At 64.0% G+C, this 27,131-nt stretch overlaps 1 protein-coding gene across 1 annotated transcript in view; it reads right to left on the minus strand.

Annotated features, from left to right (window-relative positions):
- Positions 1-27,131, minus strand: part of HTT (huntingtin) — a 95,909-nt gene that overhangs the window by 4,758 nt on the left and 64,020 nt on the right. The window contains exons 38-60 of the mRNA XM_054708427.1: positions 25,900-26,022; positions 25,396-25,631; positions 24,380-24,522; positions 23,621-23,828; positions 21,894-22,032; positions 20,492-20,671; positions 20,231-20,407; positions 18,387-18,463; positions 15,164-15,302; positions 14,183-14,305; positions 12,983-13,196; positions 12,244-12,389; positions 11,616-11,793; positions 10,650-10,745; positions 8,785-8,972; positions 8,357-8,483; positions 6,582-6,682; positions 5,647-5,801; positions 5,131-5,270; positions 4,018-4,100; positions 3,316-3,446; positions 3,098-3,227; positions 1,958-2,113 (exon numbers count right to left, since the gene is read on the minus strand). Of these exons, the coding sequence (XP_054564402.1) occupies positions 1,958-2,113; positions 3,098-3,227; positions 3,316-3,446; positions 4,018-4,100; positions 5,131-5,270; positions 5,647-5,801; positions 6,582-6,682; positions 8,357-8,483; positions 8,785-8,972; positions 10,650-10,745; positions 11,616-11,793; positions 12,244-12,389; positions 12,983-13,196; positions 14,183-14,305; positions 15,164-15,302; positions 18,387-18,463; positions 20,231-20,407; positions 20,492-20,671; positions 21,894-22,032; positions 23,621-23,828; positions 24,380-24,522; positions 25,396-25,631; positions 25,900-26,022 (3,390 nt within the window). The remainder of the gene's footprint in view (positions 1-1,957; positions 2,114-3,097; positions 3,228-3,315; positions 3,447-4,017; positions 4,101-5,130; positions 5,271-5,646; positions 5,802-6,581; positions 6,683-8,356; positions 8,484-8,784; positions 8,973-10,649; positions 10,746-11,615; positions 11,794-12,243; positions 12,390-12,982; positions 13,197-14,182; positions 14,306-15,163; positions 15,303-18,386; positions 18,464-20,230; positions 20,408-20,491; positions 20,672-21,893; positions 22,033-23,620; positions 23,829-24,379; positions 24,523-25,395; positions 25,632-25,899; positions 26,023-27,131) is intronic.

The following is a 27,131-nucleotide window of genomic DNA, read 5'->3' on the forward strand; positions in this document are numbered from 1 at the left end:
ATTCCGAAGCTGAGTCTGGTCTCCTGTGGCCGTGGCCCCGTGCGCACTCCCTCACTGACTGCGTCCTGTCACTGCAGTAAATCACAGCCGAGCTTGGGGAGCCCTGCGAGGTAGTCCTGGGGACCCGCTGTCGTCTATGCAAACGTGTCCATTCCCCTTAGCACCCTAATCACAAGCGTTAAGGAGGAGCCTACACTGTGCCCTCCGCGTGAGACCCCACAGAGAGCAGGTGCAGGGGGGCAGCCACAGCGGTTCACAGACCATCCCCTGGGAAGGCGACCCCGGCCGGCGGAGTCTTAGGGGTTCCGGAAGGCTGTCTGACAGTGCGGCCCCCACAAGCACTGTGTCCCTGCCTCCCTCCGTGACCGAGGACTTCCCTCTCTCCTCCCGGCCCCCACAGACCACTGGACCACCTGAGGGACCTCCACGCAGGCCTCCAGGGCCCCAGCTCTAAAGGCACCACCAGGGGCCAGCAGGGGGCTGATGCGTCAGGAGGAGAAGCCCGCGGCCCCTGCACAGCCAGACGAGGAGTCCCCAGGGCACCATCTGGCCTCGGGGCCTCTTCAGAAACAATCCTTACTGATTTGATTTACTGACACAGCACTCGCCTGCGGGACCTGGGCCTGAGCACAGAACACAGTCACAATGGAACAGGCGACCTCAGAGCCCACAGAGACAAAGGGCCTCCGAGAGCAGCTGCTCCTGCGCTCCCACGATCCACACTCGGGGCGCAGCTGCGAAGGGTGCGCGCAGGGGCACCAGGCCACCCAGGACGGGGGACACCGGCTCGGCGCCTGGGCCCGCAGGGGCGGATTCTGTGGGGAAGGCAGCCAGGCACGGCGTGGGCTCCCCCTCCGCCTGGTCCTGTGACCTGGAGCTGCGCCCAGCACCCGGGCCTCAGCCTCCGCTCGCCTGGGGCAAGACTCAAGGCAAAGGCTCCACCAGCTCCAGGCGGCCGAGGCGCAGACTCGCCGCCTCGCGGGCAGGACAGGCAGGGCCGAGCATGGCACGAGGGGATGGCCAGGGCCAGCGCAGCCGCTCCTGCTGCTGAGGGAGCGTCTCTGCACCGGCGGCCAGGGCCTGAGCGGGCACAGCACGCTGCCGCTGCTGCCACGCGCAGGGCGAGCCGAGGGGCAGGGCAGCGGGCGGCGCTGATGCTCTTTCACGTGCGCCCCTCGGAGGCCTGCCTTCCGCGGCTGGGACGTCTGTTTAGCAGGTACCGCGTGCACGGGACTCCCTCAGAGAGGCAACACGGCCCAGCAGCAAAGGCGTCTGGGAAATGTTGGCCCGTTGAACCCTCTGCGACTGTCCGACCTCTAGCCTCAGGCTGGGCTGATCCTCAGGAAGCGGAGGCGCCCACAGAGGGCAGGCCCGGGACGGGCAGTGGCTGGAGGGGGCGCTGGCTGCCTGACGCGCCTGCTGACCTGGCCGCGGCAGCCGCCTCGCCGTATATGTGAGTTTCTCCGTGTGCAAGTCCTGACGTGTCTGAATAAGCTTTGTGTCAGGTCTTCGGAACTGACCCTGAATTTAGACTTCTGGGGATCCCCCAACACCACGTGATGACGACCGCCCAGAAAGTGGGTGTGGCGCTGGCCGGGTGCTCATCAGCTGGAGCAGCATCAGGGGGACCCCAAAGGCCCTGTCGGCCCTCCTGTAAAAAGGCTGGCACCCACACTGTGGGGTGGAATGCAGGGGACTGTGACCGAGCAGTCCCGGGAGGGGCCCTGGCGATAGGAAGCAGAGGCCAGCAGCACCCCGGAAAAGGGCCCCCACACAGCCAGCTCCGGGCGCACCGCCACCGTGACGACCTGACCAAGGTGCACAGGAGCCCCCAAGTGCGGCTCGCCGACCACGGCACACTCCACGGCGCGCGAAGCCCAGAGCGAGCGGAGCCCCCCAGCTCGCACTGCCGGCGGACGCTGCCCCCACGGCGCCACGCGCAGTGCCCGCCGCTCACCATGCCGAGGACGGCCGCCGCCTTGCAGGTGGCCGGCACCAGGTACTGCAGCAGGATCTCGTCCTCTGGAGGGTGCGCCCTGCGCAGCTCGGTCAGCGTCTGGTACATCATCTCAAACTGGCTGCGCTCCGTGAACAGGTCGGAGACCACGAGGAGCTGCAGACACAACGTGCGGACGGGAGGGAGCCGCTGTCAGGGAAGGAAGCAGCGCACCCAGCACGCCTCCTCCCAGCCCAGGGACAGCAGGCTCCAGGCACCCTGCTGCCCTGGCACGCAAACCCCTGGGACCTCGAGTGCAGGGACACACGCAGCGTGGTCGGGGCGTCCTCACGGATGCCTGTGCACGCGCTCGCTGCGGGGGCGGAGCCGGGACGGCCACGACCTCAGGGAGCCTGCCCGCAGCGGGACCAGGACAAGCCGTGTCTGCTCTGCCCCGGAGCCCAGGCCTCTCCCTGGCGCAGGGGCAGGCTCTGAGCCCCGGCAGAAACGTGGTCTCAGAAATCAACGCTTTGCCGGGACTCTGTCTCCCCAGACGCTCAGCTGCCGAAGGCTCAGCTCTTCACGGTACATCTACGAGGAGCATCAGCTCATGGACCAGGTCACAGCTGCATTCCCAGTCAGGCACAGGCCTGGGGCTGCAGGCAGGAGCCGACCCACGCTTCTCTCATCGGGGATGTTGCTCTCTCTCTCGCCCCTCCTCTCTCTAAGCACGTCCTGGGGTGAGGACTAATGACAAAAACAAACAGCTCCTCAGACTTGGTGTCCGACTCCGTAAATACCGACAGACGGACCCGCACAACAGGCTCTCGGGTCCCCACTCACGGGAAGACCGTAAAGGACCCCGAGACCAACAGTCTGAGAAAAACTCCAAGATCGTGCTTCCGAGGGGCGTGTGGTCCTGTGAGCCCGGCCCCAGGGGGACCCTTACGGACAAGGAGGGAGCCTCCAGCCTTGGACGGCGGTGACGTCGCAACGACACTGCCACTGCCCTCGGAGCATCTGCCCGCCGTGGGGGGGACAGGCAGAGAGCCCAGGCCTGAGAGTTCTTCTTAGGCTCCCAGAGACACCTGCGCGCGTGCGTGCACATGTATGTATACCTGTATGCGCTGTGTGCACGAGGGACGGGCGAGGTAAACTTACAGATCGAACCACTTCGCTGATCAGGATGATGGGCGTCCTTCGGCCGGAACTGGACGGCAGGACCCAGCGGCTGTACAGCTCCAGCAGGAACTGGGAGCAGGAGTGGATGTCCACCCCGGCCCGGTGCTTCCTGTGGAGCACACACACGAGGGTCAGCGCAGGCCCCACCCCCGCAACGACCGAAACCCTCAAAGGCTTCAACCAAAGGCGGTGGGAACCTGGAGCTGACGGGAGACGTGGGTGGCGACGAAGGTGCGGGGACGTCGGGCTCCTCCTCCTCCTCCTCGTCCCACTCCTCCTCCCTCAGGGGCGTGATGCTGCTCCCCAGCCACACCGAGTGGATGGACACCTTCAACACAGGCCCCGGGTCAGCGCGAGGAGCGGGCGCAGGCTCCCGGAGCTCAGGGCCGGGCGCAGGTGTGGCCCGGGATCCTGGCCACGGCGGGGCCGCGCCACCCAGCAGGGCCTGCTCAGTCAGACCCAGTGGGTCCGGGGGAAGGGGGTCTTCAGACAGCTCTGCCTTCAAACGGAAGCCCTGGGATGAGGGGAGCAGCTGAGGGCCAGGCTTTCTGCGTGACGGCAACACGCTGAGGGAGAACAGCCACTGCAGGGCCAACGCTGCAAACTCAGGGGTCCCCACTGCCTCCCTGCCATGCACACAATGGTCCCCACTTTTCTGATCAAGGGCCAGTGACAGCGACCCACCCAGCAGCACGGGGCTGGGACCGTGCCGCCCTCCCGCCCCTAAGTTACCTCACACTCTCCCACTGTTCACACGCATAAGACACCGTACGCCCTTCTCAGGATAAACGCCGTAAGTGAAACGAACAAGCCCCCTGCGCTCGCCTTAAGTGCGTTTAACTTTGCTCCCGAAGGCGGAAGTGGCCCACACCCGAGGGCGGAGGACGGGGCGCGCTGACCTGGCCGAGCTGGTAGCTCATGCTGCCCAGCTCCCGCTCGGGGTTGGTCTGCAGCAGCAGCTTGTCGTGGCTGATGAGGGCACCTGCGGGCGACAGGACGTCAGAGCCGCCGCCAAGCCTGGCGAGGCACAGCGTGGGCCCTGGCGGCCTGGGCAGTTCTGTCCCCTCACAGCAGGCAGCTGGCAGGGCCGAGGCAGTGCGGGCCCCTCTCCCCGGAGGCACCGGCTCTGGCCCCACGGGCACCGGCTGGCGGAGCGGCACAGCCCGGTCCGCAGCTGTGGAGGAGGCGGCAGCCCGCCAGGGGCCTGGGCCCGGAGGACAGCACAGCCGCGCCCCCCGGGACAGGGTGTGGGCAGTGCCCCCACACAGCCGTCTTCTCCACCCCCTGCTTCCTTCCCTGAGGCCCAGGCCACCTGAGCCCGCACTTCGCGCTGGTGGGCACCACCCGCCCCGCTCCCCCCGAAACCTCCCTCCCCGAAGCACATGCTCCGCGCATGCCTGCAGCGGCTGCTCCTGGGATGGCGAGGCCGCGACGCCTCTCCCCTACCGGCCCGAGACCCCCAAGGCACCAGTTCACACTCAGCTGACTCTCGCCCGATGTCTGAGCGCGCACGGCACACGGCGCCCTGCAGCTAAGGCTCAGGACCGAAACCGGGAGGACCGGACACCTCCCACAGCCCAGGGGTCACGAAGACTAGCCTGGACACTGGGCACCCAACAGCGAAAAGTGCGCCTGAGAGAACCCCCAGCCCGGCCGGTGCGGCCCAGGGGCTGAGCGTCGACCTATGAACCGGGTCACAAACTGATTCCTGGTCAGGGCACAGGCCCGGGTTACAGGCTCGACCCCAGGTGGGACGTGCGGGAGGCAGCTGACTGATGTTCCTCTCACCACTGGTGTCTCTCCCCCTCCCTTCCTCTCTGGATCAACAAAAACAAAGAAATACCCCACGACGTCCCTGTCTCTTGAGAACTTGCTTCCCGGCTTCATTCCCTCCAGAGGGTCAGCGGCCGGTCCCGAGGCGCCGGCACTGCCATGGGCCAGGGCAGCTCACGAGGTCCCAGCCTCTGCCTGCCCACCGCTGCGTCAGTGTGCCGGCCCCTCCCGACGGGCACCTGTGGCGGCTGGAGACAGAGAGGGGACGGGGTCCCACGCCTGGTACAGGTGATGGGTGGCGATGTTCTCCCTCTTCGACACCATTGCTTGAATTTCCTGCTCTACAATTCCTCGGATCACGCTCAGCTTCCGCCCAAACCTAGAATCGAGGACAAAGGTTAAACTTTCAGTTCCTTTAAAATTGTAGCCGTGAGCGACGCCAGGACCCGCCCCAGCGGTGCCTAAAGGAGCGGCACCCGCAGCACCACAGCACCGCCTCTGCGGGCGACTCCTGCTGAGCCCGGCAGACGCCCTCCTGCTCTGCTGGCCAGAGGCCCCGCCGCCTCAGGCCGTGTTCACGGCGGCTGGTCAGTCACTTGAGCACATGCACCTCTCGCAGCACACGCACGGTGCTTTGCTTTTTAGTTCCAGCAACAACGAAAGGGCGGTAAGCTGCTGGCCCGGGGTGGGGTGGGTGGAGGGTGCCTCTCGGCCCCACCACGCCGTGCCCTGGACACACGGCAACGCGGGCAGACCTGGTGTCGAGAGCTTTCAGGGGCTTGTTCCGGGGCTGCTGCTCCAAGCAGCTCACGGCGGGGTTGCCGGCCACGGGCACGGTCATCGCGCTCAGCACGAGGGAGGTGATGGCCTGCACGGCCAGGACATGGATCTGGGTCCTCTCCGTGTCTTCCTGGAAAGAGCCCACATGTGATCACGTCACGAGCAGCCAGACACCAAGTACGACCTGTGCCCACCTGCAGACCGCAGGGCTGGCGGGAGGAGCCTGAGCGCCGGGGGGCACGCCCTCCCCGCCAGGCCCTGCCGTGTCTGCCCGCACCCACCACCGCCCACACCGGTCACTGGGAACACACCTAACGGACGCATGTCCACGGCTCAGAGCCAGGCCTCCCACAGGCACAGCTCCGAGCAGGAACCACTGAACTTCAGCACCGACTGGAGAACTTGGCACGTGACCCCCGCCAGCTTCGACGCGTGGACCCGCAGGCCGTGTGGACGGCTGCGACACCCACCACGGAACTGTCCCCTCTGTGTCACGCCACCCTCCTGCCAGAACAGGGCCTGAGGGTCCAGACGTTTCCTATCCCGGGCTTTGCTCGCCGAACGGCGGCCTTTCCCAATACTGTGTCAATCCACAGCCTACGCGCAGAAGCCGGGGAGCGTCTTTGCGAGACGGTCGAGGTGGATGAGCACGTGCCTCGGCCGGCCTTACGTGCCCTTTCCTCTGACTGAACTACGCGCGGAGTCGGGAATTACTGACCCAGCGCCAAAGCACTGGGCTCCGAGCGCCCACATGCGGCCAGGCAGCACCCCGACAGCGGGAGATCGGCTCTGCTCCGGAGCATCAGTCTAACGCAACCTGGCTACTCTTAAAAGTAAGGTAAGGCAGGAAAGCGAGCTGGCTGCCCTCTGCTGGCTGCCAGCCGGCGGAGCCCGCGCTATGGCGCCTTACCTCCGGGGGGCTCTCTTCCTGCTCCAGCACGAGGGGCTGGGTCACCAGGACGCCCAGGAGGGTGGCCCACGTTTCCTCGAACTGAGTGCGGCTGGTCCACCCTATGATGCAAATGTCACATGAGACAGAGGGTCACCCGCTCCTCCAACGACCCGACGTGAGGCGACAGCGGGGCCGCCAGCTCTAACCGGAGCGGGCAGTGCCCCGGGCCACGTCCGGCAGCCGCCTCAGCCTCGGCAGGTCTGCAAAGCAGGACCCTGCGGCGCCCGCCCTCCAGCGCGGACACTGAGCACGCACGTCTGCGTGCTGCCCTGGCAGTGGGCGTGTGTGCGTGTGCGTGTGTCCATCCGGCGCCCTCCTAACCCCGCCCGGCAGGTGTGGCCGAGTGGAAAGGGGCCGGAAGTCCCGCTCGGACTGAGCTCCTGGATGCACTGGGCACACCACGGCCGGGACGGCCCAGGGGTCAGCATGCGCTGTGAGCCCGCCCAGCTCGGCTGCTGGCGGGAGGCAGAGCTCGGTGTCCCCGACGTCTGGAGGGTCAGAAAGGAACGCAGTCTGGGCAGAGCACGCTCGTCCTCAGTGAGGGCGTCACACCACGCGCTCCGCGCTGGAGCAGCGGCTGCTCCGAGCTGCGCTCCACGCCCCTCGGCACCTGCTGGGGCCGCAGTGACAGGGTCTCCTCGCTAAGATGGGCGTAGGGAGGGAGACAGACGGATGGACTGAGATGTGGGTTAGACGCCCACACCTGGATACGAAGAGGGCAGACGTGTGTGGGCATTTCCACAGGGAGGAGGAGAGGCCGGGGCACACGGAGAAGAGAGCGAGAGGGAGCACCAGCAAAGGCGGGGGCAGAGCCGGCCGCAGGACTGCTGGGCCGAGGTCTGACGGCCACGCACAGGGCAGCCCGGAAGGGGCTGGCGTAGGCTGGGAGGCCACGCTGCCGACTGCCATCTCCGAGGGCGGGGAGGAACTGCCCCGGCGGCCACCTCCATGCTCCTCAGATCGCATCTCGTCAGCAGGGCCTCATCGTCCTCGGGACTAAAGGGGATGCAGGCCAACGAGGTGTCTGCTGCCTGAACCTTCAGGGCCAAGGGTGGGCCTGCCCAGTGCCCGCGGGTGCCACACCGGACTCCCGAGACACTCGTTCCCGGGAGCCCCTCGCAGGGCGCTGCCCCTCAGCACCGCCCTTTCGACCCTGAGCAGGTGACACCTGCACCATCGAATGGGACAGAAGCCGCCGGCCACGGCGCTGCAGAGCAGGAGGGAAGCGGTCGCTGTGCCTCGGGCCGTGCGCAGGGCGGCTGAGAAGGCTGCAGGCGGCAGGGCGCGCTCAATCCCGATGGCAGAGCTGGGCCCGAGCTGGACGGCCGCCCACACAGAGCCCGGCTCTCCCAGCGTCTGCTTCCTCCGCATCTGCCACGGTGGCTCCCACTCCCCTGCCCGTCCCGCACACGAGGCGGCATCAGTGACCACGAGGGAACACACGGACAATCCCGTCCCTGCTGGCGGGGTGCCTCCTGCCCAGATTGGATTCAGCTCCCCATCACCAACTACCAGGTACCAACCCGACTTCAAACACGCGGACACATGGAAACTCGGGATTAAACATTCACGCAGACACGTGGGTGGAAGTGCTCACGCTGAGCTGTGTGCACTCAGAATGCTTCCCGCGAGCAGGCGGGCCTAGACCTTTCACGGGACAAGAGGTGCAGGGCACACTCCGGGACGGGGACCCCAGGCTGGCGCGCTGCGCGGTCACGAGGAGCCCCGCCTACCCAGCGTGTTGATGCGGTAGATGAACTCTTTGAAGACTTCCTTCTCCTGGAGGAACTCCACGGGGATCTCGGGGAAGGCTGTGCCGAAATCCCCTCCCGGCGTGGGCGACCACCCGAGCTTCCAGACCTGAGAGGGTGGAACGAAGTCGCTGAGCTCCAGCCCCCAGGCCCCAGCACGGGTCACAGCCTCCTCGGACCAGCATGGCCCCGAGTGCAAGGGCCGCTCGAGCTCACCCAGGGACGGGCTCACCCAGGGACGGGTCTCTGTGGCCAGCTCCCTGCGCCTCATTCAGAAAGGCCAGCCTTGCTGCACACCAGGCCGAGGGAACCAGGCAGCATCAGGACTCCCGGCTGCACCGGCCACCCAAGGCGACAGCCGAGCTGGCCCAACTGGGCCACTGACCCGCCAGGCCCGTCTGCAGACTCACCAGCGGGGGGATGCGTGTGTAGCTGTTGACGAGGGGCAAGCGGGCCAGGCTGACCACGATGCTCCTGAGCACGGGCGTGAGGAAGGCGGGCGTGCTGCTGTTCCTCTTGTGCCCCAAGGCCAGCACGGACGGCAAGGCCTCCACCAGCTCGGCCACCTCCCTGCAGGCCGCCGTGACGCACTCGGGGCCTGAACCGACACCGCGGGTAAGACAGGATGGACCCCCCAACCTCCTGACCTTCCTGCCTCCCAGGGAGAAGGCACACCCCACCCCAGAAAGGTGGCACCCCCAGACCTCTAGCTGGTCCCTGAGAACCTACAGACTGCAGCTCGGGCTCAGCTACCCCGCGCCGGCCTGGTCTCCTGCCTCGGGCCCTGCCCCGCGCCGCCCGCCCCACACTGCCTGCCACTGCTGGCAGCATCCAGCCTGACCCCAGCGCAGGGCTCGAATGGCCTGGGCCCTGGAGGTGGTGACAGGAGCCCCTCCGTCCAGAAGCCTTCCTCCCGCCCTGCCGGCACCACGCTCAGGAGAAAGTGCATGAAGAACCGAGGTATGTGCCCGAGTCTAGAATAGGGTTAAGTGAAGGGACGTGGACTTGTTGTTTCTGTAGGAAGAGCAGGAGTTTTCATTTAAAATCCAGCCAGACAGATGGCTGATGGACACACGCAGGCTAGTTCCCACCAGCCGCACGTTCCTTAGTGTGTCTCCTCATTCAAACGTTTGACGGTCAAGTACAACAGTGAGAACACACACACTCCCTGCCCCCATGGGGCCAGAGTCTGAGGTGAGAGACGTAAGTGCACAGAGAACGTAGTGCCAGGATGGAGGGCGGGTGGAGAAGAGGATGGAGGAGGGGAGGCGGGATGGAGGGGAGGAAGGAAGAATGGAGGGGAGGACAGATGGAGGGGTGGAAGGGGAGGATGGAGGGGAGGCTGGATGGAGGAGCGGATAGATGGAGGGAGGGTTGATGGAGACATAAGTGCATAGAGAACATAGAGCCAGAATGCAGGGGCGGAAGGGGAGGATGGAGGGGAGGCTGGATGGAGGAGCGGATAGATGGAGGGAGGGTTGATGGAGGACAGGATGGAGGAGCGGACAGATGGAGGGAGGGTTGATGGAGGACAGGATGGAGGGGAGGCTGGATGGAGGAGCGGGTAGATGGAGGGAGGGTTGATGGAGGACAGGATGGAGGAGCGGATAGATGGAGGAAGGGAGGATGGAGGGAGGATGGATGGAGGAGCGGATAGATGGAGGGAGGGTTGATGGAGGACAGGATGGAGGAGCGGATAGATGGAGGGAGGGTTGATGGAGGACTGGATGGAGGAGCGGACAGATGGAGGGAGGGTTGATGGAGGACAGGATGAGGGGCGGAAGGAGAGGAGGGCCTCCTGGGAGTGTGCCGTCCCCGCTGAGTGGGAAGGTCAGCCACAGGGAGCCCGAGGCGGGGAGGAACGCAGGCTGGAGGAAGGAGCACGTGCAGGGCAATGTCCCCAAATTGCCTTTATTTATTTATTTTTTAAAAATACATTTTTTTAAATTGATTTCAGAGAGGAAGGGAGAGGGATAGAGAGATAGAAACACCAATGATGACAGAGAATCATTGATCGGCTGCCTTCTGCACACCCCCTACTGGGGGGGATCGAGCCTGCAACCTGGGCATGTGCCCTTGGCCAGAATCGAACCTGGGGCCCTTTAGTCCGCAGGCCGACGCTCTATCCACTGAGCCAAACGGTCCAGCGCCCAAACTGCCTTTCAATGTGGGGATGAGCAATGGGACCCAGTACGTTCACCGTCAAGGGCCCACGTTTGCCACTTTAAACGTCTTCTGTGAATGAACAAGCCCCAAACACGGCCCTGACACTTACTGTGTGTGTGAGAGTCTCCGCCGTCCCCCCTGGCGGCCTTCGGGGCGTCCGTCCTCCTTTCTAGACTGAGAAGCTGGTCCCCGGGCTGCACCACAACTGCATCAGGGAAGGACACACGAAGGAGTGCCAACACCCTCCCATCCCTTTATCACGTTCCAGTCACGCAGCTCACAACATGCAAAGTGACAGACGACGCCACACAAGGTCTAGACATCCCGGGATCGACTGAGAGGTTTCAGGCGGCACTAGACCTCGACACCAATGTCCTGGCCAACCTGCAGCGCAGGCAGACAGGCTCCTGGGCCCCGACTTCCCAGCCCCGCCCCCCATTTCTGCGGCTGCTGCCCCACCCCCACCCAGAAGGTCTCCTGGGGCGGCCCAGGGTTCACGGCTGCCAGAGGCACGCTGCAGCCCCAGGAGCCTGGCTTTAAACACTGCTCCCTGATCTTCATTTCCAAGTTGACTACAAATGCACAGATGAAAACAATTTAAACAATGAAACTTCAAAACGCCACTCTATAATGTTCAATTTAAAAACACAAAACTTCAAACACCCTCCCACATGTAAAACCAGAACGTCCCATTTATTAAAGATCCTGGCTGATGACCCTTGTTGAGGACACTTCCCTGGGAAAGAACAGCTCATTTTTACTGACAGCAGCTGGGCCCCAATGCCGCACAGAAGCTCCCCTCCGCCCGCTGAGGGCTGAAGGTGGGACGGTCAGCGCGGGCCAGCCACCGGAGGCGTGGAGTTACAAGCGTTTCTATGGGAGCCGGAGCTCCGAGACCTAACCAAGTGGCCACAGAGCAAGTGCACGTTACTTCCTATGAAGACCAAGTAAGGCCCGTTTACCCACCTCGACACCCCACTTCCTAACGCAGGCGGCACAAACAAATGCCTGTGAGATCTGGGGGGCTGATGACCTGTTCAAGTGCCCACGGACAGAGCCCCGGAGCGACACTCACTGGCTTCCAGGATGAGGCGGACGCAGTGGACGAGGGAGCAGGCGCGGGTCACCATCTCGGGGGAGGCCAGCAGGCGCCGCAGGCCGGGCAGCTGCAGGGCCAGGCAGCAGCAGTCCAGGCCCGCCTGCAGGTCCACACTCAGCGGGATCTGCTCGTGGACCAAGTGCCAGGCCAGGGCCTGCGGGGAGGCCACGTCAGAGGCGGGCCGGTTCCCTTCCCGCTGCTGTGTCGGCGCAGGCAACCCCCGTGCCAAGGAACCGTCGAGGCCCGAGAGGCCAGCGGGCCCCCACAGCCCTGCCTCCCAGAGGGCGGCTGCGTTCCCACCCCTGGTCAGTCCTGGCAACTGCTCCCAGTGCCTGCTCCCCTCGGCCAGGACCCGCCCGGACCTGCTGCGCCTTTCCCCCCAGCGCGGTGGGCTCCTCTCGGACGCCTTCCCGCCACCCGCCAGGCCAGGCCTTCCCGGCAGACAGCGCTGGCCTCGCCTCCTGGCGGCCAAGGGGGCTGGATCTGAGGGCATGCGCTCCAGAGAGCGTCAAACGCCAGAGTGGCCACATCCTCGCTGGGGACCTCTACGCCCTGCGCCCTGTCACGTGACACTGCCTTCCCTCTGTCCCGAGCCGCCTCTCACCTCCAGGGTCATGACCACGAACTTCACAGTGTCCCTCTCCTTCTCCGGGGGAAGGTGCAGGTGGCCGGGCAGCTTGGGGAACACCAGCAGGTACTGGGCCAGCGCGCGGGCCAGCGTGGTCAGGGAGCGGTACACCCCGGCATCCCCTGAAACAGAGGCCTTCGTGGAGGACGGAACGCACCGAGGCTTTCGGCGGGAAGGCAGGCAGGCCGCTTGCGGAGGCGCGGCTCCTCGGCAGCACTTCCAGGCCCTCCCGCCTGCGTGGGCCCAGGGACCGCATCCCGGCTCGTCCCAGCCGCCTCCAGGGCTCGGAGCCAGCGCCGGGCCAACGACCAGCAAAGCGGCCCGCACATCCAAAGGCCTGCGGAGCCGGGGACCCGGTGCCGCGTCTGTTCCTCCTGTCAATGCTTTCGGTTTGTGAGAGCAACAGCACCTGCTGCGTGTTTGCTCAGTGCAAAGCAGGTCCCAGCTCTGCAGCGCTTTAAAGTCAAAGACGCTTCTAGCCCGGCCAGTGCGGCGTGGCTGCTTGGGCGTCGTCCCGTGCACCGAAAGGTTGCTGGTTTGATTCCCGGTCGGGGCACAGCCTGGGTTGCAGGCTCGATCCCCGGTTGTGGATCATGCCAGAGGCAGCTGATCAATGACTCGATTTCACATAGATGTTTCTCTCTCTCTCTCCCTAAAAATCAAGTTTAAAACTCAAAATAAATAAGTAAAAAAGAGACACTTTTACTTTAATTACCAAACAGATCATTCAACTGGCTCCAGTAGGCGGTGGGCTCCACAGGCAGGGAGGGCGGGAACGCCTGGTGGGCGGCGGGCAGCGGCTGGACCGCGCTGGCCACCCGGTCCAGAGTCGCCTCGCGCGCTGCTTCAAAGAGGGCGCTCTTCTGGCCTCCGGACATTTCCTGCAGGCCCACGCCCAGGCACGGGGCTAACAAGCTGACGTTGAACTCCTGCATCAGGGCATTGAAGGTTCAACAATTACAAGCGTTAATCAGGCCAGGAGACAGCAGGAAGAGGCCAACACAAACAGGCCCGAGGTACACAGGTTAGCAACCGTAAAAACGGTCTGAATATTCTCCATCTGTTATAAAAAAACCATCAGCCCTTACACATCTGCTCAGTGACGTACAGGTCTGGCCTCTTTGGGGCGGTTTAATTTTAAAGAAGTATTTTCATTTATTACGCCTTCAGATTTATTTGAAATCAAAAGTGCAGTACGACAGAACTTTAACAGCGATACACATCGAACTGCTGTGCCATCCAGGAGACCAGCGAAGCACTTTAACACCCGCCAAGTTTGAAAAAGGTAGATTATGTTCAAAAACAGCTGAAATAAAACCAATGTACCATATAAATGCCACAATTTTGGTTGGAAAAAAGTCATTTCATATGGCGTTGCAATTTGTATTATTTTGCCAATCTTTAAAAATCATGTAAGGGTTTCTTTGGCCAATTTTCAGGTAGAATGCCAATCTTTAGTTAATATTCAGAAAATCCTGTGTCATCATCAGTGACCCGAACTACGCCTGTCTTTCATTGCCAGGACCTTTAAAAGCTGTAAAAGCCCAATGACCTAATTTAAAAAGTTCCACCAATTGGTCGTGAAGCGAATAGGCCATTCAGCAGTCAGCTTTCAGGGAACGGGTCTCAGAACGGCCTCAGCCAGCTGACGGCCAGGCTCCTGCTGGTTCCAATGCAGCCTCATGACAAAGCGCCTGGCCACTGGGTCCTTGGGGACACTCCTCACTCACACCGTCAGCCTCTGGCGCCCGCCCAGGCCCTGCTAACGGGGCGGGAGCACTGTCCTGGGTGCCTGGACTCGAGGCCCTGGCCACTCGGCAGACGTGAGAGCACACGGCCTGGGGCTGCCCGGGGACCAGCGAGAGGGGCGGCGAGAGGGGCGTCTGAGCAACAGGGGGCAGGGACTCCGACGTACCGGGTGCCGCAGGAACGCGCTCATGTCACCTGGCGGGAGCCGATTCACCAGCTCCGCCCCCTCGAGCAGCGCCGAGTCAGACCTTGTCCAGCACTGGGACTTGACCAGGCGCACGTACCAGTCCTGGGGGAGAGACAGGGCGGTCACGCCTGCAGGGGGCAGAGCTTTTGGGCTTCCGCTCTGCTGGACCAGAGGGCAGTGGCCGCGGACTGTGGCCGGGTTCTGTGACAAGGACCCCTGGCTGGCCGTGCAGGCGGCTCCCAACCACAGAGGCTGCCTGAAGGCTAGCTCTGAACCTGCTTCCCTATCCAGACACCCGTGCCTTCCCCTCACCTGGCGAACGGCCGCTGTCCTTCAAACTCGGTGACAGCACTGGGGTCGCAGGCCCCGTGCCTCAGCCTCGCCGTCTGGCCTCGTACCATCATCTCCCACTGGGGTGGCAGCTTTGCCCCCCTCCCCCGCCCCGGGCCAGCACAGCAGACATGCTCAGCCCATCGCAGCTGAGCACAGCGTTCACTGCCCTATGATGCCCGGGCTGCTGGTCTTTTAAATCCAGCTCCCACTTAAACTGAAGTCCCCAGGAAAGCAGAGCACCAAGGCCCCCAAGTGGTCTGAGCTCTGAGGAGTGCGTGGAGCAGTGAGGATGGGGCTCCACGGGCAGGGCCAGCAGACTAAGGGGAGGGGGGCGGCCGGTGGGCCTGCGCTTGAAGGCCTGTGCAGGCGTGCAGGCTGCGGCCCCCCAACACCTGCTCCTCTCACCGACGCCCCTGACACCCCGCCAGGAGAATCCCACGTCAGCGCTTCCTTTCTCACCCCACGCCTGCCGACGGGCTGGACCTCGGGCAGCGTGGCCGTGACGGGACCTGGGCAGGCTGGCCGGCAGGGCAGGCCGGGAGCTGCTGGGAGCCCTCCGACCCGAACCAGCGCTGCACACTCAGTGCCCGACTGGGCCACGCGTCACACACACGTGCGGGCACTCACCTTGTCTGGGCTCACTGTCTCGAGCGCCAGGGACCCCTCCCCATCCAGCGGGTGGGACGTGGCCGGAGGACAGGGGCCCCGGGACCCCGGGGCGGTGGCGAGGCGCAGCCTGTCCAGCAGCGAGTAGAGCCTTTGGTGTCTGGAACCAACCACACGTGGGTCAGCGCCGCGGAGGAAGCAGCAGAGCTTCCGAAAGCCGCGTGCCCGTGACCCACACCAGCTTCAGACCGACCCCGACCAACACTCGGCAAGCCGTGGTGCCAAGCCGGGCCTGTTTCCTTTCCAGAACCACAACCCGCCCACCATATTCCCGCTGCCTCCTTCACACCCACCTCCTCTCCCGCCACCTCACTCACACCCACCCTCCTCTCCCACCTCCTTCACACCCACCTCCTCTCCCGCCGCCTCACTCACACCCACCCTCCTCTCCCGCCTCACTCACACCCACCTCCTCTCCCGCCGCCTCACTCACACCCACCCTCCTCTCCCGCCGCCTCACTCACACCCACCCTCCTCTCCCGCCTCACTCACACCCACCTCCTCTCCCGCCTCACTCACACCCACCCTCCTCTCCCGCCTCACTCACACCCACCTCCTCTCCCGCCTCACTCACACCCACCTCCTCTCCCGCCTCACTCACACCCACCTCCTCTCCCACCTCCTCTCCCACCTCCTTCACACCCACCTCCTCTCCCGCCGCCTCACTCACACCCACCTCCTCTCCCACCTCCTTCACTCCCACCTCCTCTCCCACCGCCTCACTCACTCCCATCTCCTCTCCCACCTCCTTCACACCCACCTCCTCTCCCACCTCCTTCACACCCACCTCCTCTCCCGCCGCCTCCTTCACACCCACCTCCTCTCCCGCCGCCTCACTCACACCCACCTCCTCTCCCACCTCCTTCACACCCACCTCCTCTCCCACCTCCTTCACACCCACCTCCTCTCCCGCCGCCTCACTCACACCCACCTCCTCTCCCACCGCCTCACTCACACCCACCTCCTCTCCCACCTCCTTCACACCCACCTCCTCTCCCACCTCCTTCACACCCACCTCCTCTCCCGCCGCCTCACTCACACCCACCTCCTCTCCCGCCGCCTCCTTCACACCCACCTCCTCTCCCGCCTCCTTCACACCCACCTCCTCTCCACCTCCTTCACACCCACCTCCTCTCCCACCGCCTCCTTCACACCCACCTCCTCTCCCGCCGCCTCCTTCACACCCACCTCCTCTCCCGCCGCCTCCTTCACACCCACCTCCTCTCCTGCCGCCTCCTTCACACCCACCTCCTCTCCCGCCGCCTCCTTCACACCCACCTCCTCTCCCGCCGCCTCCTTCACACCCACCTCCTCTCCTGCCGCCTCCTTCACACCCACCTCCTCTCCCACCTCCTTCACACCCACCCTCCTCTCCCGCCGCCTCACTCACACCCACCTCCTCTCCCGCCGCCTCACTCACACCCACCTCCTCTCCCACCTCCTTCACACCCACCTCCTCTCCCGCCACCTCACTCACACCCACCCTCCTCTCCCACCTCCTTCACACCCACCTCCTCTCCCGCCGCCTCCTTCACACCCACCTCCTCTCCACCTCCTTCACACCCACCTCCTCTCCCACCGCCTCCTTCACACCCACCTCCTCTCCCACCTCCTTCACACCCACCTCCTCTCCCGCCGCCTTCACACCCACCTCCTCTCCCACCTCCTCTCCCGCCGCCTCACTCACACCCACCTCCTCTCCCGCCTCCTTCACACCCACCCTCCTCTCCCGCCGCCTCCTTCACACCCACCTCCTCTCCCACCTCCTTCACACCCACCTCCTCTCCCGCCGCCTTCACACCCACCTCCTCTCCCACCTCCTCTCCCGCCGCCTCACTCACACCCACCTCCTCTCCCGCCGCCTCACTCACACCCACCTCCTCTCCCGCCGCCTCACTCACACCCACCCTCCTCTCCCGCCTCACTCACACCCACCTCCTCTCCCGCCTCCTTCACACCCACCCTCCTCTCCCACCGCCTCCTTCACACCCACCTCCTCTCCCACCTCCTTCACACCCACCCTCCTCTCCCGCCGCCTCACTCACACCCACCCTCCTCTCCCGCCGCCTCCTTCACACCCACCTCCTCTCCCGCCTCCTTCACACCCACCTCCTCTCCCGCCTCTTTCACACCCACCTCCTCTCCCGCCGCCTCACTCACACCCACCCTCCTCTCCCGCCGCCTCCTTCACACCCACCCTCCTCTCCCGCCGCCTCACTCACACCCACCCTCCTCTCCCGCCGCCTCCTTCACACCCACCTCCTCTCCCACCTCCTTCACACCCACCTCCTCTCCCACCTCCTTCACACCCACCCTCCTCTCCCGCCGCCTCACTCACACCCACACTCCGCGCAGCCACACGTGGGCGGACAGAGAACACCCACTCTTCAGCGCTGTGACTGGGCGCCCACAAGACACCACCTAGCCCAGAGGTCCCTTCCGAGGGCTCGCCTCATCAGGGGAAGACGCTGACCCGCTCCTCACTGGGCTGAGCAGAGACTCCAGGGTCACACAATGATGGCAGCTTGACCGCCATCGCTGTGAGTGACAGGCAGTCACACTCATCCCAGCCCCGCGCCCTGAAGGGTCGGTCCTCCCAGACAGGGTGCCCACCAGCCACGCCCTCCCCGACGCAAGCCGCCTCCACCGAGCCGCTCTCACCACCGAGCCACAGCGAGTGGCGGCACGCTCTCTCGGCCCACCGCCCGCCCACCGGGAGGAGGAAGGCCAAGCTGCTGCCATGCTTGGCAGCCACGGGGACGCCCACTCATAAAGAGACGCCCCAACTCCCGGGGGAGGCTCCACGACTTGGCCAGCAAGTTAGGAGGCCCACAGCTCGCAGGAAGGAAGACGGATCAAGGCGCAGCCCAGGGCGGGCTCAGGCCTGTGCGAGCGGAAGCGCTCCCGGCCATCAATGAGGTGCTGTGACCCGTGAGACGGCTGGAACGCAGTCCCCTCCACTGGGAGCACGGACTGCCCCAGCGCCGACAGGGGAGCGGCCTACCCTCACCCTCTCCCCGCAGAGCGGCAGAGGCTTCCTGCCCGCCTTCCCGACTCCCGCACAGCGCGGCCCGTGTCTGAGGCAGGCGGCTCCCCACCAGGCCCTGTGCCCAGGGAGCACACCTCTCGTCCGCCTCACGAATCTAAGCCCTTATCCCCAAGGAGGCACCGCCTCCGGCCCTACCTGTGCGCCAGCCCACGGCTCTGCAGGTGCTCCTGGACCCGGTCCAGTTCCTCCACCGGCAGCTGGGCCACGCTGCTCTAGAGACAGGACACATCCGGTGGCGCCGCGCTGAGCCCACGCCCTCACACAGAGGACACGCTGAGCCCGTGCCCTCACACAGAGGACACGCTGAGCCCGCGCCCTCGCTCACACAGAGGACACGCTGAGCCCTCACACTCACACAGAGGACACGCTGAGCCCGCGCCCTCGCTCACACAGAGGACACGCTGAGCCCTGCCCTCACACTCACACAGAGGACACGCTGAGCCCTCACACTCACACAGAGGACACGCTGAGCCCTCACACTCACACAGAGGACACGCTGAGCCCTGCCCTCACACTCACACAGAGGACACGCTGAGCCCTCACACTCACACAGAGGACACTCTGAGCCCTGCCCTCACACTCACACAGAGGACACGCTGAGCCCTGCCCTCACACTCACACCGAGGACACGCTGAGCCCTCACACTTACACAGAGGACACGCTGAGCCCTCACACTTACACAGAGGACACGCTGAGCCCTCACACTCACACAGAGGACACGCTGAGCCCTCACACTCACACAGAGGACACGCTGAGCCCTGCCCTCACACTCACACAGAGGACACGCTGAGCCCTGCCCTCACACTCACACAGAGGACACGCTGAGCCCGCGTCCTCACACTCACACAGAGGACACGCTGAGCCCGTGCCCTCACACAGAGGACACGCTGAGCCCGCGCCCTCGCTCACACAGAGGACACGCTGAGCCCTCACACTCACACAGAGGACACGCTGAGCCCTGCCCTCACACTCACACAGAGGACACGCTGAGCCCGCGTCCTCACACTCACACAGAGGACACGCTGAGCCCTGCCCTCACACTCACACAGAGGACACGCTGAGCCCTGCCCTCACACTCACACAGAGGACACGCTGAGCCCTGCCCTCACACTCACACAGAGGACACGCTGAGCCCTCACACTCACACAGAGGACACGCTGAGCCCTGCCCTCACACTCACACAGAGGACACGCTGAGCCCGCGCCCTCACACTCACACAGAGGACACGCTGAGCCCGCGCCCTTGCTCACACAGAGGACACGCTGAGCCCTCACACTTACACAGAGGACACGCTGAGCCCTCACACTCACACAGAGGACACGCTGAGCCCTCACACTCACACAGAGGACACGCTGAGCCCTGCCCTCACACTCACACAGAGGACATGCTGAGCTCTGCTCTCACACTCACACAGAAGACACGTTGAGTCCTGCCCTCACACTCACACAGAGGACACGCTGAGCCCTGCCCTCACACTCACACAGAGGACACGCTGAGCCCTCACACTCACACAGAGGACACGCTGAGCCCTCACACTCACACAGAGGACACGCTGAGCCCTGCCCTCACACTCACACAGAGGACACGCTGAGCCCTCACACTTACACAGAGGACACGCTGAGCCCTCACACTCACACAGAGGACACGCTGAGCCCTCACACTCACACAGAGGACACGCTGAGCCCACGCCCTCGCTCACAGAAAACATGCTGAGCCCGTGCCCTCGCTCACAGAGAACATGCTGAGCCAGAGCCCATGTTCACAAGAGGGCACGCACGGTGCATCTGCCGGAGCAAGGGCAGACTAGGAGAAGGGACAAGACGCACCCATGTACCCGTGTCAGACACACGAGAACGACCACTCACACATGGCCCACGGCTTCTGTCAGGCCACGTGGAGAACGTGCCTGCGGAGAAAACACCGCCGACTGCTTGGCCTGCCTGCTGGGTTTCCAGGGAAGCCATGCCTGGGCTCAGTACCTGTAAATTTGCAGCCAAAAGCATCTCTACCCGGCGACACGCGAGGGTGTCGACCATGCGAGCCAGCACGCGGAACGGGGTACACAGCAGCTTGTCCACGTACAGCGTCAGCACGGCCCCCGACTGGCTCAGGTGGATGCCCTCCAGGCACTGCAGGGTCTTCCGCAGAGTGGTGGGCTGGCGGGAGAGGGAAGTCGGCAGTGAAAACGTCACCTGACTGCGGCACGGCGGCTGGCACTGCCCACAGGCGGCGGGACTTACGGCCGAGAGGTTCTCGCAGCGGGACTGGATGGCCTGCAGGAAGAGGCCGCTGGCGGCGGAGTTGCGGTGCACGGCGCTGATGAAGTCCTGCACGGGCGGCTCGTGCGACAGGCTGATCAGGTCCTGGATGTGGTTCACGACGAGCCAGGTCAGGTGCTCGGAGTCGTGCAGGTTCTGACACTGCGGAGAGACGTCAGAGCCTCGCCCCCAGTCTCGGGGAGAGTGGGCCAGAGCCACGGGCAGGCCAGTGGAGCGGGGAAGCAAAGTCCCGACCGTGGTCCTGCCCACCAGTGACGGACAGGGAGGGGCTCGCCTTACAGAGCCTGTCCCCCACCCACACACTGCGCCGAGACCGCTCCAGTGAGACCCCCAAGGGACACCAGCCAAAGGCCCGGGGGGCGTCAGCGGCAGGAGTGGTGAGCGCTGCCCTCCGTGCCTGCCCAGAGCCGGATGCCATCCACACCACCCGCTCCCCAGGCTCCAGGCTGGCCGGCCAGGGTCTTCCCAGTGGCTTCCTCCCCTCCAGTGAGGTCAGTGGGAAGAGGACTCCCTGTAACTGTCACAGTTTCGATAGAATTCCTGAGTCCAAACTATGAATGGACCCCACGTGTCAACCTGAGGCAACTCAGGGAGGCAATTTCACTTCAGGCTTATAAGGAAGTAAGAAATGCCCAATTTGGAACACAACTGCATTATGTATTACCAGAGGCCCGGTGAATGACATTCGTGCACTGGGGGGGGGAGAAGAGGGGGGGGCGGCGTCCCTCAGCCCGGCCTGGGCCCTTTCTCAGTCTGGGAGCCGCAGTGGGACATCCTTAGCGCTGTAGCGGAGACGGGCCACTGCGCTCGCCAGCTGTCAGCCGGGCTTGTGGCTGAGCGGGGCTCCCCCTGTGGGAGCGCACTGACCACCAGGGGACAGCTCCTGCGTTGAGTGTCTGCCCCCTGGTGGTCAGTGCACATCATAGCGAGCGGTTGAGCGGCCTTAACATATCATTAGCATATTACGCTTTGATTGGTTCAAACAGAACGCTCTTTCAAAGGCAGCAATGAACATCCAGCACCTGCTCTACAGCCGACAAATGACTGTTACGGGGACCCCACTCCAGCCCGCACCCAGCTTCTATTGTCCTTATTGTCACTGTTCCACCGAGTCCCTCACCGCGACAAAACGGCTCAGCACCCCGACTGGACGGAGCAGCCGCCCCGTGAGTGTGACAAGCGGTGCCGAGTGACCCCCACAGACACTTGTGGAAGCTCGTGACTAACGGCCACGCCGGGCTTCTCCCTGCTGTCAGCAGGACTGCACGTTAAGCCGGGACTTCAGCCGGACGGCGGCAGGCAGGCAGCATAGCGCCGTCGGCCGTGTTCTCCAGCCCCATCCCCCTCGCGCGTCCACACTTACGACGTAATCACAGAAGAGGATGAGCGCGCCTCGCCGGACGATTTCTCTGTTGCACATCCCAAGTTGGGATGCCAGCTCGGAGTCCTCCTCTCCAGACATCTGGGGACTCAGTGCCTTCGTGCTGGACAGACTGCGTCGTCTGGAAGGAGCGACAGATGCACTGACAAGCTTCCGGCGGCAGCGAGCTCACTGTCCCACATGCGGTGGGGCGGCCGGTCCTGGCTCTGAAGCAGGACTGAGAGCCGCCACGCGGGTGCCTGGGTGAGAGGGGCTCCTGGCGGCCCCTGAGCGACAGTGAGGCACAGGTGGGAACCGGCGAGGACTCGCAGGCAGAGAACGACAGTGCTGACGGCAAGGCCAAGCCTGCGAGCGCGCCCGGGTTCGGTCCGCATGAGGCCGCCCCCGCCAGGAGACCTCAGGTCCCTCCTTCCACCCCGCGCCAAGGCGGCACTACAACCCTAGGGGGCCCACAGCGCCTGTGCCCACAGAACCTCCTTAGAACCGGAGGTGATGGCACGGGTCACAGGAAACCGTCCCTAAGGAGCCACAGAAAGGCCACTCGAAATTCTGAGTGAGATTAGCAAGGTCTCCGCACAGGAGGCCAGCACACAAAGCCACCTGGTGGCCATGGGCTACCACACGCTACGGGAAAAGGAAACACTTAGAATTGCATCACGAAACAAAATCCTCAGGAACGGATCTGTAAGATGTGTGTAACACTTACAAACACAACGTGTTGTGGCACATTAAAGACCCAAACAAATGGGGAGGCCGTGTTCAAAGACAAACGACACAGTGTCGTTAAGATGGCAATCCCCCCACATTCCCCCGTCACTGCGGTCCCGGTCCACACCCGGCGGGCCTGTGCGGCCAGCTGAGAGCCGGGCTCTGAGGCAGCCAGAGAGCCACGGCCGTCCGAGGAGGAAGAGCAGGCCTCCCGGGGCGGGTGCTGCCGGGGACGGACGGACGTGGACTCAGGCAAGGAACCCAGGCACGCCCCCAGCTGACGTCTGACAAGGGTGCCAGGTAATCAACAGAGAAAGGACGTGTTTTTAACAAGTAACGCTAAAGGGTGATCTGTGAGGAGAAACACGACTCTTCAGCCTCACGTTAGGTCGTTGGCAAAAACTAACCCCCGCACAGAGCCGCCCAGCCCCGCCGCCCGCAGCCTCCCCCTGCAGCGCGCTCCCCGCTGTGGGCCCACAGCCTCCCAGAAACACTGCTCCGAGGACTCCGCGGGGGGCGGGGGTGTCAAAGCTTTTGTTTCCGCGTGAGTACAAATCAAATGTCTGAGTGAGGGAGTGCCTCGAAATTGAGGCTTACCCCGGAAGAGTCCCTGTGAAGACAGGGCCACCCACGATCAGGTGGCGAGCAAGTCTTCTTACAGAATGAGCCCCAAGGTACTTCCAAAGCGCCCTGAATGTTCCCACATCATTACTTCAGGCCTCCGCAGCAGAGAGCCCATCTGAGAGGCAGGGTGCTCTGGAGCCAATTTGAGGAGAACTAGCAGGGGAGGCGGGCGGCAGGAATGGCCTGCAGGACAGACATCCCACTGCAGCGGCGCGGCTCCGGGCTCCCAGTGCCTGGAGTCAGACCACATGTTTCTCTACAATGGTGTCCGACAGAAAGATGGATGCACGCAGAACCCTCACAAAGGCCATGGCGACCGGCCAAGCCCCAGCCTCAGCGGCTCCGCGGCGGGGCGGGCGGCGGGCGGGCAGGCGTACCTGGGTGTCTGCTGCACCTCGGCCCACCAGCCGTAGTCCGTGTGGCTGACGAGCAGCAGGATCTGGCACCAGAGCAGCACGAGGGCCGGGTGTGTGGGGACCATGGAGCGCACCTGCGCGTTCAAGCTCTCCAGGCCGTAGAAGCTGCCGTCCGCGCCGTCGGCCGTGAAGAGCCTGGAGGCGGCTGCTGTGATTCTCCGGAACATTCCTAGACACAAATCCAAAGCCATGCAGATTAAAGGAAAACCTTCGCTCCTCACTGAGGCCCGGCACGGCGGAGCCAGGAGGTTTTCCGTCAAGAATTTGCGCACAGCTCTTTCCTGCAGACGCACTCAGAGGGCAGGCGGCCCCTGCACCCACTCCTGCCCACCAACCGGCTCCTGCTGAGAACCGAGGGGCGGCAACGACAGAGGCCACGTGGGCCACAGCCGGCGGCAGAGAGGGCGGCCGGAGCTCCATCCTGCCTCGGCACTCGGCAGGCTGCTGAGGGCTGAGGGCCGGGTGGGCTCCAGGGCCACCAGGACGCTGGGCTGGGCGCCTACACCCTTAGGGGCAGACCCCGTGGGACCCCGCCCACCAGTTTCCCCGCAGCACCCTCCTAGCGCCTGGAGCCCCCCCCGGGAATGACGTCATTCTAGCGCTCCCTTGGACAGCTCAGCACGCCTCTCCCGCCGACCTGGCTTCCCTGTGGGCCTGCGCCCGGCGTGGCCGGGAGAGGACACTCGCAGGCGGGGGCGGGGGCGGGGGCGGGGCACCCACCAGACTTGAAGATGTGGATCAGACACATGAGCAGCGTGCCCAGCTCCTGGCAGTAGAAAGTGTGCTGCTGCTCGCTCATGTCCACTCGGAGCTGCTTCGTGACGATGTCCTCTAGGAGGATGCCCACCAGCTGCAGGAGAAACCTGCGGAAAAGGGGGACGGTGGCATGACGGAGGGGTGTGACGGAGCACGGCGTCTCCTGTCCGTGTGTGTAAAACACACAGGAGACAGTGTGGAGAGTAGGTGTGAGGGAAGCAATGGAACGTGTGAGCCCACCCCCGGGGCGGAGTCCCTGCCTCTATGCACCTCTCCCTCCTCCCTGGGAGCTGGCAGCGACCGTGCCACCCTCAGCACCTGCCAGGAGGACAGCGGGGCCCTAGGCTGTGAGGAGGCTGACGGCACGGCACAGGATCATCACTCATCCATCTCCGCTGCCTGCTCCGTCTGACCCTGCACGCAGCAGGCGCCATGCAGGCCTCCGGGCCCCTCTCCGCAGAGCCCGCACCCCACCGATGGCCACGGGAGGCGGCTAAAGACACGTATGGTGGCCCTGGCAGGAAGGTACGCGTGGCAGAATTGCACCCACGGCACGTCCTCCAAGCCGCTTTGCCTCGGCGGGGCCCTGAGTGCGGCCACGCTGGGCACACACCGCCAGCACAGCGTGCGCCCAGGAGTCTCTGAACAACTGGGGGCAGACACGACCTGACCCTCCGACCCCGGGCCCGCACCTCGTGGGAAGAAGAATCAGACCACTCCCAGTGGGTCCTCCTGGACTCTGAGCTTCTGCAGCAGCGCCGCCCGATCCCTGCACCCATGGCGCCGCCCCACCCACCGCGGCAGTGAGTGTCGCCAGGCAAGAAGACCCGGGGCCGGATGGGACTGACCAGGAGAGGCGTGAACCGAGGCCCCCGGCAGGGCAGCTGAGGAAGACGAGGGCTAGTCCCAACTCTCTGATCGCCAAACACCACGTGACTCCCGGAGGGAGAGGGAGTGGAAAGGGTCGTCACGCAGCCTACCTAGCGAATGTCTCTTCCGGCAAAGTCTTCACCTGTCTGCCCGCACTGTGTCCTGCGGGTGCCGAGTCCCTGTCCCCGTCCCGGAGCCTCGCAATGACGGGACAGGAGAGCAGGTGCGGGGAGAGGGCCAGCTCCTGGATGCGGGAGAGGACGATGTCTTCGGTCGACTGGGAGATGAGGACCCGCAAAATGGCCAGGATTCCCGAGACCCAGAGCTGGACGGTGCTCACCGACGCCTGCGGAGAGGAAACGGGCCGGTCACGGGAAGGACAGAGGGTCACGCTGTTCCGATCGCCGGCCGATCTGATGAACAAGCCACCGCTTCTACCCTTCCACCCACACACCCTGCATCGCGGGTTCTGAAGGCCGGTCCCAGCCAGGCTGCATCTCCGCCGCAGGGACGGTGTAAAACGCCAGGCCCGGGGCCGCCCAGCCCAGGGACCGGCTGAGCCCGAGGCGCCGGGGGTGGGGGGGGGTGGGGGGGGGGTGAAGGTAGGCACTCACCATGGAGTCTGGAGTGACGAACATGCTCCGCAGAAGCATGTCCACGGGCCGCAGCGAGGACGGGGCCAGGATCTCAAACAGCGTGTTTAACACGCCGAGGGCTTCGTGAGAATCAATGTGCATCTGCGGCAAGTGAACAACCAAAGGCGGACATGACACCGGCGGCCCCGGCCCGGCGCCTGCCCCCCATGTCAGCACCGGCACGGAAGGAGGGCCAGTGCTCGCAGCCCACCCAGCAAACACGCTTCCGAACGCCGCGTCTCCGCTGCGTTTTCCCACAACGCAAATCTTTCCCTGCGGAGTTTTATTATTCAAACAACGTATGTTTTCTTTAGAAGATTCAAACACGTAAAAGACCAAAAAAAAAAAAAAAAAAAAAACATCCATCTGAGACCAAACCAGAGGGAGTCGGACCTCCGTTACCACCATTTGTCCACCATCCAGAGCTGAAGGGTCAGTGCTGACATGTACACATAAGGAACTGGTGGACATTGAAATTGGGTCTCTAAAGAACTGTTGGTCCAGAAAGAAACTCACTACAGACTGATTCATCTGCCTGTCAGCATAACTATTATTGCTCGTCTCACATTCAGTTCTTATAAGTATATCTCTAGTGACACATGATCTCGCTCATCTAGGGGAAATGATGAACAACATAGACTGAGGAACAAGAACAGAACCAGAAACAAGGAGGCATCGATCGGACTAGCGGGCCTCAGAGGGAGGATAGGGGAGGGTAGGGGGAGGGGGGAGAGATCAACCAAAGGACTTGTGTGCATGCATATGAGCCTATCCAACGGTTAAGTTCAACAGGGGGTTGGGGCATCCGTGGAGAGGGGTGTGGGATGGGAATGGGGGGATGAGGACAAGTATGTGACACCTTAATCAATAAAGAAATTAAAAATATATATAAATCAGCTGGATCTGCACCCCAACACCGTCAGCACCCCTGGGAGCCGCCCCGTGCACCTGTCCAGTTTTCCTAGGTGGGACCAACGCACACGCCCCTCTTCCTTTCCCTGCACCCCACCCCGCCGCGCCGAGTAACCAACGTCAGCCGACGGCTGCGCGGCCTCCTCCTCCGCCTTGTCCACTGTCCCACGCCAGGAGGCTTTTCGTTAACTCGTTGGGTAAACCACGTAATGCCCTGCTTCCCCCAGAGACACAACGGCGGACCCCAAAGCAACGGGTTCCAGTCCAACGTGCTAGCGGAGCGAAGCCTTGTGCGCCAA

This window comes from Eptesicus fuscus, chromosome 2 (assembly GCF_027574615.1).
Source record: "Eptesicus fuscus isolate TK198812 chromosome 2, DD_ASM_mEF_20220401, whole genome shotgun sequence".
Classification (NCBI taxonomy): Eukaryota; Metazoa; Chordata; class Mammalia; order Chiroptera; family Vespertilionidae; genus Eptesicus; species Eptesicus fuscus.